Below are 12,712 nucleotides of genomic sequence, written 5' to 3' on the forward strand. Positions count from 1 at the left end.
ATGGGGATAAGAAAAATAGTGTTTGGATGAAAATTGGGTTGTTCCCGGGGATAAGAATAATTTTAGGTAGTTTTATATAGAAAATGAAGGTGTTGGTGGGGATAACTGAGAACTACTATTCTCGGATAAAAAATTAGTGTTTGGGTATAAAGGGGAGATAAGGCCTATTCCTATTCCTATCCCTATCCCCTAACCAAACGCTGCCTAAAAAATAAGAAACTAATGATGGGGAAATTATATCCCAACCAATCTAACAGCATAACAAGAATATTCCCTATAAATACGTACAAGTACTTGGACATGAACAAGTGAGATGCACTCAAAATAGAGAAATACTGCTCATAAAGATTTGCCCTCTGGACATAAAAAATGACAAAAAAAAAGAAAGAAAAAAAAAGGGAAAGAAAAAAGCCCTCTGCACACCTAAAATTCAAACTGATAAATTAGTTCTGGAGCAAGCATCCATCAAAACAGATCTCAGTTTCCGAGTTTCCGTCGCAACACACTCGCGGTCAAACAAAGCAGAGACAATCGCAATGCCTTTCAAATTTGGGACACCGATTTCCATAACCGAACGAGCATTCGCGATGCCGATCCCGCCAATGGCCACAACAGGCAATTTGGAAGCCAAGCAGACAGCCTTCAACCCTTCCATACCTACAGTAATGTTGTCCTCCTTCGTGGTCGTCGGAAAAACACCTCCACAACCGATGTAGTCGGCCCCGTCGGCCCAGGCCTTCTCAGCTTGGGCTGGAGTCTTACAAGATACGCCGATAATCTTTCCTGGCCCCAAGAGCTCGCGAGCAGTTCGTGCAGGCATGTCGGACTGGCCCACGTGCACACCGTCGGCACCGCAAGCTAGTGCAACATCGACCCTGTCGTTGATCAGAAGTGGCACTCTGCTCGACCGGCAAATCTCCAGACATGCCTTGGCTGATTCTATGAATTCACGAGTCTCGGCTTCCTTTTCTCTGAAGTCAATACAAAGAGCATTACTACATGCTAGCAACTCAAGAATTCAATCTAAAGAAAGAAACCAAGGACCTAATTTGCAGGTTAAACCTCATGTAGAAGCGTTATCCGCTTTTTGTAGTTAAAACCCCTTAAGAGCTACTCACCAGAGCAGAAGCAAAATTACCCAAAGATCATTTTTCACTTCCTGCCACAACAGGAACTCCGGATTTTTTATTAGCGAAATACCTAGTTTCTGGAAGTTTTTGTAGAAAAGATGTCCCACAAACCAGGCCGAACTAGTGCTAACAAAACAAGCAATCACACACTTCTTTCAAAAGAGGAAAAATGTGCTAGGTATAGAGATATTCAACTTTGAAATGGAAAGAGTAAGAGACCAAGTAACGGACCTCAACTGGATAATAGTTGCGCCTCCTTCAATTGCAGCTTGGACAGCGTCGGTTATGGAACGACCCCACTTCTTATTCATCCTTGAATCCGTAACAGCATATAGGAATAGATCATCTGGATTAAACCTTGGTGTCGCCCCCACATTATAATGAGGACTCTTGAGCCTAAATAGGTGATCAAAAGGGCCTTGAGGTCCATTTCCAATGGCCATATCCTTGCTGTAATGAAGTGCTGACTCGACAAAGGCCTTCGCTTCCTGCAAAATTTGCAAAATGTCCATACAGTTTATTGTGTTTCTCCAAGTATCAATAAGCAAGAATGCAGGAAGTACTGATGAGAAAAAAAAAAAAAAAAAAAACACCTGAACAGCTTGCAGCATAGCAGAACCCTTAGCTAATTCTGCTGCTATACATGAAGCCATAGTGCAGCCAGTTCCATGAGTGTTGCGAGTCTTCACACGTGAACCACGTAGCTCATGGCACGTCTGCCCTAAATGAATGAATCACCGAATACATCTCAAAATTCTCGATATTTACAACTGATGAGCAGTTAAGTAAGCATGAGTTTCAGGGCAAAGGGGGAATAGCGCAAGTTATCGCTTGTATTCTCCTAAAACAAATGTTCGAGCAAACATAAAGTGCTCTTATAGTCCTACGAGAATCAGATGGAAATTTTGAGACGATCCTCCAAAAGCAGTCGTAAGATGAGAGTCATACCATCAAAGAATATATCAATGGCATCAGATGAGTCTGATAGATCCCCACCCTTCACAAGCACATGTCTGCAGATGACACAGTTTCATTGCACCGGTTTTCAGACAAAAGTAGCAAAATAATGTTCATTCACCATTACATACAGCATCCAAATCACAAGATATCAAAATTATAGCCGACAACTAGCGCTTACCTGGGACCTAAATTGTAAATCGATTTTGCCGCATCACGCATGTCGTACACCGTTTTCAGCGGCGCGCCCCCAAGTAAAGCTGATGCTTCTTTCAAATTGGGGGTAACTATGTCAGCCATAGCAAAAAGCTGATCCCTGTTACCAAAGTCCATTAAGCTGAGCATGATAAGACACTAAATACATTGTACATAAATCAACAGACACGCGAAACAACAAAAGCACCTATATCCAGAAAGGGTAGACGGTGCCGAAAGTGTATCCCCGCTCGTCGAAACCATGACTGGATCCACCACTAAAGCTGCCTTCAGAAGAACATAAACATATATCAATCGCCCTAGTGACATGCCGAAACTTATTCAGATACACGACGACGAGCGCCGCGACCTCATACCTTTAACAGGGAATTTTCTGAGACTATCACACAAAACTTTGACTACTCCAATAGATGGAAGCATCCCCGTCTTCACCTGAGCAAATTAAAGCGAAATTGCTATTGAATGCCACATCAAACTGTGAGGTCTCGAAAATAAAACACAATATTCGCAACTTTTACAGCTTTTCTGAGAACAGTAAGCCTAGTGAAAGTTTAAGCTATCAGAGAACAACGACATTTTATCGGTTACAATGCTGAACACTCACCACATCAACGTCCATATCCGAGAGCACCGATCGGAGCTGCTCCTCGACGAAGCTCTCCGGCACAACGTGAACTCCCTAAGCAAATCCAAATCCATCAAAAAGAGAACCAAAAATTAGGTCTTTTTGATTCGTAGAGATTGAGATAAACCATGCGGGAGAGGCGGGGAGTTGGGGGACCTGGACGCCGACGGTGTTCTGCGCGGTGACGGCGGTGACGACGGAGGAGCAGAAGACGCCGAGCGCGCCGCAGGCCTTGATGTCGGCCTGGACGCCGGCGCCGGCGCCGGAGTCGGAGCCGGCGACGGTGAGCACGTGCGGGAGCGGCTGCAGCTTCCTCTTGTGCGCACCATCCGCGGCGGATCCGTACATCGCCGACGCAGCGACGAGCGCCGCTCTCTTGCGCGATGCGAGAGCTCGATTCACCCGAGGAGGAGAATGGAGAGGCGTCGTATTTCTCGGGATCCGAGTGGAGAGCGTTTGGAAGGGTAAGGCCATGGGAGAAGATCGAAAAGAGGGGAGGCGAAACTCGAAAGCGGGTTTCGGTTTTGCAAACGGGAAATTCGACCTCGCCCCGACACGGAGAGAGGCACGGGATTCTCGGTGGGAACTAACCGCTTACGTGGCGCCCTTTTATTTGTTGCGTCGAGTTAGAAATATTTGTTGTGCTAAGGAGATGCAAATTTATACCGTATGTGTTCTGTAACCATTGATCAAATGTTATCGCATCTTCTATTTTCTTAAAAAAGAATTAGATTTTTTTTTTTTCTAAAAAAAAGATTGTTAATGTATTAAATTGGCTCATTCTGCTGTCTCGTTTTCAGATTTCGTGCAATTTTGCTTAAATTTTGTTCAACATCTGGAAAGTTTAATCAGTAAAAAAGATCTGCAGATTTATAAAAGAGAGGCAGAGTAACAGATAACACCGCTAGACATCAATATCTATACATATTGAATATTGTTCAATACACGAGAGAACATTTTGTTAATTACAGCTTGACAAATCTCTTTTTCTAATCACTCGGGACCTGTCCCCAGTTCAAAAGAATTCGCATAATAAATAATCACTAACAGAATTGAATCCTTATGCTTCTCAAAGTTCCAAAAATAAAAAAGACCAAAAAAAAAAGGGAAAATTGTCTTCCTCATGAGAGCTTTATATGGATGACTCGGCGCTTCGTAGTGTCCTTGTGTTGTACAGTTTTTAACTTCTGGAGAAAGAGCTGCTACAATGGAGCCTCACTGTTCTTTTGACTGTCACATGTTGCAGATAATCCCTCGGAAATGTAAATTATCTCTAAATTAATTATAGGAGTTCCAGATTCCATGAATTCTCTCCGGCAGCACTACTGAGTTGCTCGACCAAAATTGAATGGTCGTATGCCGTTCACGGCTTGCAGAGTCTTCATTTACCAATAATCCCCACAAGAACAAGAACCACCTCTAAACCGATGGAACCGAATTGGATCCCTTAATACAATTTCCCTTGTTTCAGTTTCTGAAAACAATTTCATTGCCGTGTGACAATCCCTGCATACTCTCAAGTTCTTCATCACTCGTATGGGAGCCAATTGCGGGAGAAGAATCATTCCAAGTACCACCGCCAATTTCTCACTGTGGCAGTTCATTAAACTTACTCTCGTCGTGTTTGTATACCCCATCTTTTCTATCTTCGAGAGCATTTCCTCAAGCTTCGCATATATTGCACTGCTTTGCGGATGAGACTTATCACCAACCACGAACGAATGAACTTGTGCCCCAATCTCGATCCAACTAAGACCGGGCTCCTTCTTCACCCCTCGCTCTTTCATTAGATCTCTAGTTTTCATTGCCAAGGAAAGTTTCCCAGTGTCCAAGTACATGTTGTATAAGAGCACATAGGAAGAAGAGGCAGTGGGTTCAAGTTCCATTACACGCTCCGCCACGCGCCTACCCCTTTCAATGTCTCCATGAACACGACAAGAGGCAAGCAAAGACCGCCAAATGACTGGGTCGGTATCAAAGCCTGTGTCCAATATGAAGTCCTCAGCATCTGCCAACCTACCGGCCCGGCCTAGGAGATCAACTATACAAGAACAGTGCTTGACACTTGGACCCAAGTTGTAGTCAATCTTCATGCTTTCGAAGTACCTGCAGCAATCAGAAAAAGGAGTTAGCAGTTTGTAATCTACATTTGGAAACCGTTTGCTTATTCTGTTACTGATGATATAATAAAATCATGTTAAGTTTGTTAAGATGTAAGAGCTAAAAGTTTAATATTGAAACAAAAAAAATATAGGTATTCTCTACGAGTTAACTAATTAATAATACAAAGAAATTCACCTGAATCCTTCATCCACCAGTCCTCCATGACTACAAGCAGTAAGAACGGCTAGGAAAGTAATCTCATTTGGTGCAACTCTACGATCCTCCATCTCCTCGAAAAGCATCAAAGCATCCCTAGCACAACCATGTTGCGCATGGCTTGATATCACTGCAGACCATGAGATAGCATCGCGACTCTCCATCTCTGAAAATGTCTTAGTAGCAGCATCAACATCCCCTGCTCTAGCATACATGTATATTCTGGAGTTTCCAATTATAGTAAATTGATCAAAACCGGCTTTTGTCGCAAAACACTGAATTTGCTCGCCGGTCCGTGCAACTGTCAAATTCGCACAAGCACTCATCACACTCGATAAAGTGAAAAGATCTGGTTTTCTCCCTTTACATAATAATTCATGAAACAAGCTCAGTGCTTTCTCAAACTGTTCATTTTGCACACATCCAGATATCATCGATGTCCAAGTGACTATATCTTGCTCAGGGACAGAATGAAAGCACCTTAATCCTTCTTCAATAGAACCTGAATTTGAGTACAAGTCAATTAAAGCACTCCCAATGTATTCATCACTCTGAAAATTGTATTTGAACAGTTGTCCTTGGATTTGCTTCCCAAATTCAAAGCCATTTACCAAGCTACAAGCTCTTATAACACTCGAGAATGTGAACTTTGAAGGTCTCATTCCCCTCCTTTGCATCACGGAGAAGAGGAGCAATGCTTCTTTTGAGAGTCCGCTGCCTATTTTGGTCTCCAATCGGGAGAATCCAGCAATCATAGCGTTGAAAACAACCACGTTAGGGCTTGGCATAGCTTTGAAGAACTTAATTGCTTCATGCAAGACACCATTCTTTGCATATAAGTCTATCATTCCACTTCCTATGAAATCATCAGAATCCAAACCAACTTTCACCACACATCCATGGATCATCTCACCAAAATATTTCACATCATCGTGTTCAGAACAGGATTTCAGGATGCTACCAAGAGCAAAGGAGTTCAACTTAATGCCATAACTATGCATCCGAGAGAAAACTCTTAATGTCTCCTCTACATTACCTACCCGAACATAACCTGAGATCAACGAATTCCACGAGACATCGTCCAATTCGTCCGAAGCATCAAACAAGCGCTTTGCTTGACCAATATCACCACACTTTGAGTACATATCAATGAGGGAGTTGATCAAGAAAACCTGCTGAGAAAAACCACCGACCACTACCAGCCCATGAATCACCTTCCCCACGTTCAAATCAACTCGTCGTGAACACACGCTTAATGCACTCGCATACGTAAACTTATCTATCTTAGTTTGGGCATTCCTCGCCTCAATAAACACATTTAGCGCATCATCAAACAGACCCATTTGCGAATACCCGGAAATGAGCGAGTTCCACGACACTGCATTTCTTGTACGCATACAATCGAACAATTGGTGGGCGGAAGCCAAGTCCCCGCATTTACAGTACATATTAAGGAGATTATTCACAAGGAATAAGCAAGGAGTGAACCGGGCCTTGATGATTTGGGCGTGTACTCCCTTTCCGTGGGTCAAAGATTGAAAATTTGTCGAGGATTGGAGGAGCTCCGCGAAAAATGCGTCCATGGAAGGGGCAAGAGGGGGTTGGAGAGAGATGTGGTGGGTCTCGGACAAGGCTTGGGGAAATGCGGTGAAGTGTTTGAAGGGTTTGGAGAAGGAGACGCGCTCCGAGAGCCCGATGAGGTATTTGTGGGAGCAGCAAAGCATTGCGAGAGTGCTTGCGCGCGCGCGGGGGAAGTGATGGCCCCTACAGGGGATTTAAATGTGAACTGTAGTCGGCGGTGCAGAGCAAAACGGCGCCGTTTTCAGAGCGAAAATGCTTCTAGAGTGAGTCGGCAACGAGACTTACAACTGGATAGCTTGGCCCAGCACAAGCTCTTATATTTGGGCCTGTTTGGCCCAACTAAAGCTTTTTCGAAACCAATTTATAAATTTTTTAATAGTTTCTCGGTGCAACAAAAGAGATTCTTAGTATTGGAGCTTTCTATATAAAATCTTAGATTGTATCTAGTACAGTTGACTAAAAGGTTAATAATTGATACTCGAGTTTTCAAGTTTGATATTTAATTGTTTTGTATGTTTGACTAAATTTTTTTTTAAAAAAAAAACCAAAACGGATAGCTTATTAACTTTCTCTTTCAAAAAATTATTGCATATAAAAATAGGATTAAAAGAACCTATCTTTGGAAAAATAGCAAGTAATATAATATAAATTAAGTTCATCAACTATGTCCTAACTACATAAGGCCAATATTTAACACCTATGGCTCAGTACAGTAGCTTGTTATTGGGATCCTATCGAAGAGGTCGAGAATTCGAATCTCTGTATATTTATACAAAAAATTGAAAAGTAAAATAATATATATTCCAAAAAAGGCAAATATTTAAATGGGTGGATGAAACTAGAGGCTTGTTTATTTAGATTCCTTTCCAATGAAATAATTTTTTTTTTTTTTTTTTTTTTTTTTTTTTGTTTTTTTTTTTTTTGAGAGAGAGAGAGGTGTTGCAACTCGTTGCTTGTTGTGGGGCCCACTCCCCAAACGTGTGGTCGAGTCCTCGAGTGGATAAGCCACTTTGTTAATTACGAAAATTTATCGTTTTAAAAAAATAAAATAAAAACCTTGTCAAAAAGAGATGACGTGGCAGAAGCACTTTAAAAGCCAACGAGTTGAATGGCGAATAGTGATTGGAACGTGGAGATCCTCGTAGATCCGTGGAAGCATCTCCAAGCTCTGTGAGCCGTCCATCTCCTGTTGTACAAAAAAATTGGTTGTGTAGGAAAAGGGACCTGATCCTACACAGTGGAGATGTTCCAATTTGAATAGGGAGTAATATAAACGACTCACGAAACAATATCTTAATAAAATTTCATTGAGGAGCTTGTCGATAAAATTATGCTTTTTAATTAGAGTCGACTAAACTAGTATTTTAATATTTCAAATGATCATTTTCATCGAGAACTTGAGTTATTCAATAATAATATTCAAGTATATATTTTATATTTTGGACTTCTTGATTAATTTAAACTGTATGAATTGAGCAGATAGAAATTAAATAAAATTAGAAACCCATATAAAAATATATATATATATTATACTGAAAACTTAAATTACATGAGAACAAATCTTGATGTTTTATAATTTAACATAATTAGTATTACAACAAATATGATCATCAACAAAAAAAAATAATTCCTTTTTTCCTTTATCAATCTTATTATTCTTAGCATGATAATTATCCATAACATCATTGCTGATATCTTTGACAAATGGAGAATGAAAACCACTTATAACTACAACAGCAACAGTATCCACAAAAAAAAGATAAAGAAAAATGATAACAATGAATATATTATTTTTTAAAAAGAAAGTTAGCATGTTATTTATTTTGGTCATTTTTTAAAAAATAAATATAGTTGAAATTACGAAGTAATTAGGCTTCAAACTTAGGATCTCAGATACCAACCACCAAGCTCTTTGTTACTATGAAACAACCGTTGTACTCCAAAAGCTTAAGCTGTTAGAGAATAGTTAACATTCCCCCTCACGTCTGGGCTCGAGACTTTTTAATCGGCCCATAACGTGGGCTTGAATTAAATACCATGTGAAACAACCGTTGTACTCTAAAAGCTTAAGCTGTTAGAGAACAGTATTTTAAACATTTTTATATTTAACACTCCCCTTCACGTCTGGGCTCGAGACTTTTTAATCGGCTCATAACGTGGGCTTGAATTAAATGGAAGGAAATTAATATGGTAGGATCCTGACGTGACTCGAACTCAGGACCTCCTGCTTTGATACCATGTGAAACAACCGTTGTACTCTAAAAGTTTAAACTGTTAGAGAACAGTGTTTTAAACATTTTTATATTTAACAGTTACTTCCTTCGGGAATGGTCGGTAACAATAAATATATTATTCACATAGGGAAGGAATGACCTGTTAACTTTTAGAAATCAAATAAATGATAATTATACTAAAAGTGAAAAGTAGAGAAATAGGTATTGCTTAGATTTTCTCCGCGTTATATATATATATATATATATATATATATAGTAGGTCTTGTGTGCTATTAGGAGCACGGAGCCCTTCGTGCTCCTGAGCCGTTTTCGATGATGGAATTTTCGAATCGATGATCGGCTCTGTTAGACTTGATCTAGCGTATTTGAAGTTTCTAGAAATTAATTTTTGCAATTTTTTGATATAATTTACCTAGAAATCGAAAGAATTTAAAATCAATAATTTTTAATGGTTGATATCTGCCGTTTTCAAGTTTAACGGTGTAGAAATATTCAAATCAGATGAAATTTTGATACAAAATTCTTTATACTATCTACAACAAGATCAATATTTCTGATCGAAAATTTTAGTGCTATATCACCATTTTTTATATGATTTTTATTTTCAGCTGTTAAAAATTATTGATTTTGAATCCTTTCGATTGCTAGGTAATTGATATCGAAAAATTACAAAAATTATTTTCTAGAAACTTCAAATACGCTAGATCAAGTCTAACGGAGCCGATCGTCGATTCGGAAATTCCATCATCGAAAACGACTCAGGAGCACGGAGGACTCTGTGCTTCTGAGAGCACAGCAGCCCTGCTCTATATATATATATATATATATATATATATATATATATATATATATATATGATCTGCATCAGTTCAAAAATTAACTCTTAATTTTGTCCACCAAAAAATAAAATTTCAACAAAATTAAAGCTCTCTTGGCCTGTTTTTCCTCTGGACCAAGTAGGTGGAGGCAATAGTTTCTCCACATTGAGCCCCACATGCACATGGGGATTTAATCGGGACCAAATCAATTCTCTACAGTGTAAATGAGCGGAAATAATTGTTTACTGACGTAACATTAATACATATCACAAGATATTGAGATAGACCCACACTTTAGAAAGATCGTTGGATCTCTGTTTGATTCTGCACATAATTAATATTTTTATTGAAGTTTTTAATAAATAATAAAAAATTTCGAAACTTTTGATATAAGGAATCTGAAGGGCAAATGTCTTAATTTAGAACTTGGAGCTACTTATATATCGTGCAAAACAAAAGGCCTAATACTTTATTAAATAAGTAGTTGAGTTTAAGTTCGAACCCAATACCAAACACCATTAGCGTGGCCAAGTATCTGATCCCTCCACCAACCCCACACATGGAATTAATCCTAAAACCAAAAAAACTACATGTTTCATTCATGTTTATTCTTTGACTTAGTGGGAGACAATGCTTATAAGAATCAATTTAATATTTAATAAACTACTACTCTTCTTTCACGTTTTTAAATGCCAAAATTGACTAATTTCTTTCCTATATGTACAGTTCATACAACTACGACTAAGAGAGAAGAGGAGATGTAATGTATAGTTAATTAAGAAAAGTAATCGTACTAACTAGAGTCATCTTTCAGCTAAATTATAGATTTTTTTAATTAAATTGATTTTTTAAATAATATAGTATCCGAATTAGTTCTAAAACACCATCTCTTTAAAAAGATTATAAATTCGATTCTTATATTAGCCATTTCATAGAAATTTTCTTTTATAATTGTGTTATCGATCCTTTCATCTTTTATTCAACTGTAATTTCTGCTGTCTTCATAATTCACATCTTATTCGCCTTACACATGAACAAAATTGCTAAGATAAATTCTGAGCTGTCGATTAGATCGAGGTTTTGGGCAATAAATATTAAGAATATATCAAGATTAGATTACTATCATTCTTAATCAAATTTCTCTCTAGTATTGAGTCTTTCTCTCTTAAATAATGGGTATGGGTTAGGGAGATGAGAAACAAGAGTTCTACGTGTACATGTGTTACAGGACATTAGTAATTGGTTAGTACCCGACAATTGGATACCAAATTCTCTATTTAATTTCTATTATTATTTTTATATTTATTTATAATAATTTTTGTTTTTTTTAATGATGCATCTATAGCGCATGTTGACATTTGTGCATTACATTAATTGATTGGAACAATTATCAACAGTACTTGCTAATAAAATCATGACAATAATTAATGATTTAATTGTGTTGTATATTGAATGGCATGTACATGTTGTAAATTTGGTCCCCATCCATAGAGTAAATTCACCCAAGTTCAACGTATTTACTTTACCAGCCACAAAATCCTTAGTATTTATTTATCACTATATATACTTTAATTAAGAGGAGAAATGATAAATGGAAGTTTTTTGTCCCCCATCATGAATACAATAATTAATAAATTAAGTTGTATAATTGGTTGCTACAAAAGCAAAAAAGTCAACTTAAGCATAAATACCAGTTAAATCAAGCTTAGAACAGCTTAAAATTCGACAAACACATATACTTAAAATAAAATTTATATAATATCAGCAGTTCTACACCTAAACTAACAAATGATAGACACATAAATGATATATACACTGATTCGTACAAAATCTACTTTGTTCATATCAAAATTTGGTTCAATCTTAGTTCCCTCTTCAAATGTAGCGAATTTATGCGCATTTTTTTGTCTAATATTTTCTTTTTCTGTGGCACGATCGAGGACCCACTCTCGACATGTAAAATCGCAATAAAACGCACACAGAAAATATGTTCACATGTCACGTAGCGATAATTAACAAAACAACTAGTTAATTAATGGGAATCTAGGTAGTTCGCCTAACTTGTATAGTTAAGCGTTACAATCAAATTGCACGATACCTACCATTGGACGGATTGGTGGAGGAGTACCATGTATGTAAAGTTTTTTTTTAGAGAGAAATATAGCACGTTTTCTGCTTCATTTATTTAGCATATGAGTTTAGCTACAAGTTAAAGCAACACAATTTTGATAAGGTATAAGACAACTATAATAAAACAGACAAAAACAAAAAATAAAAAAATAAAAATTATACCACTCACTCAAACCAAGTGGTTAAGAACTATAAAACTCCGCCCATACCCTGTCCAAGTCTCGACTTCGTCCAACAGCCGATAGCGGGTCATATGATTGTGTTGATGCCAAAATTGAAATTAACATGCCAACTTAGCCCACGTATGAGCCAAAGAAATAAGGACACGTGGTATACCAGGAGTCGGCAATAAAGCGCCTGAAAGTCAAGAGCGTTTAGGCGGAAACGGTTGAGAAGTGGAGGCGTAACTTCCATTAGAAGTTGGCGTAACTTCCACAATTATGGTTACAACCACTCCCCCCACTACTTTCAACCGACCAATAATGTGGACTGAGAAGATATCACTATAAATAGTAACTTCAAAGCCTGTAATAGGGTCTTTCTCTCCCCTGAACGAGAAGACCACCACATTTTCATATCTTTTCTTTCCTTCATTTATTGCTTTCTAGGAGTAGTCTAAATGTAATCTTTTTTTTTTCGCATTTACTGCTTTCCTAGGAGTAGCTTTTAAGTAGAACTCTGGAGTCTGTCTGCCCCACGGGC

General features: G+C 38.2%; 2 protein-coding genes across 3 annotated transcripts; both read right to left on the reverse strand.

Moving 5' to 3' along the window:
• Positions 240-3,547, reverse strand: LOC109722865 (probable thiamine biosynthetic bifunctional enzyme, chloroplastic). 2 transcript variants are annotated; one of them, XM_020251035.1, is made up of 9 exons: positions 3,085-3,547; positions 2,908-2,982; positions 2,660-2,735; positions 2,491-2,566; positions 2,269-2,403; positions 2,079-2,143; positions 1,724-1,851; positions 1,362-1,618; positions 240-971 (listed from the first exon to the last, which is right to left on the reverse strand). In XM_020251035.1, exons 1-9 carry the CDS (start codon positions 3,400-3,402, stop codon positions 431-433), a joined length of 1,671 nt encoding a protein of 556 aa, XP_020106624.1. In that variant the 5' UTR covers positions 3,403-3,547; the 3' UTR covers positions 240-430. The 2 variants fall into 2 exon arrangements, with proteins under 2 accessions (XP_020106624.1, XP_020106625.1); XM_020251036.1 differs by lacking the exon at positions 3,085-3,547 and adding an exon at positions 3,056-3,077.
• LOC109722767 (pentatricopeptide repeat-containing protein At3g13880) lies at positions 3,818-7,093 on the reverse strand. Its single transcript, XM_020250899.1, has 2 exons — positions 5,227-7,093; positions 3,818-5,034 (listed from the first exon to the last, which is right to left on the reverse strand). Exons 1-2 carry the CDS (start codon positions 6,969-6,971, stop codon positions 4,314-4,316), a joined length of 2,466 nt encoding a protein of 821 aa, XP_020106488.1. The 5' UTR covers positions 6,972-7,093; the 3' UTR covers positions 3,818-4,313.

Source organism: Ananas comosus, linkage group 17, assembly GCF_001540865.1.
Source record: "Ananas comosus cultivar F153 linkage group 17, ASM154086v1, whole genome shotgun sequence".
NCBI lineage: Eukaryota > Viridiplantae > Streptophyta > Magnoliopsida > Poales > Bromeliaceae > Ananas > Ananas comosus.

What these genes read in the sequence shown, in the direction of transcription:
- LOC109722865 (XM_020251035.1), bottom strand. Translation starts at nt 3,402, where the DNA reads ATGGCCTTACCCTTCCAAACGCTCTCCACTCGGATCCCGAGAAATACG. An exon ending in CGGATATGGACGTTGATGTG is followed by an intron (nt 2,736 to 2,907) that starts GTGAGTGTTCAG and finishes TAATTTGCTCAG; the next exon opens with GTGAAGACGGGGATGCTTCC. An exon ending in ATTTACAATTTAGGTCCCAG is followed by an intron (nt 2,144 to 2,268) that starts GTAAGCGCTAGT and finishes TGTCATCTGCAG; the next exon opens with ACATGTGCTTGTGAAGGGTG.
- LOC109722767 (XM_020250899.1), bottom strand. Translation starts at nt 6,971, where the DNA reads ATGCTTTGCTGCTCCCACAAATACCTCATCGGGCTCTCGGAGCGCGTC. An exon ending in CTGGTGGATGAAGGATTCAG is followed by an intron (nt 5,035 to 5,226) that starts GTGAATTTCTTT and finishes TGATTGCTGCAG; the next exon opens with GTACTTCGAAAGCATGAAGA.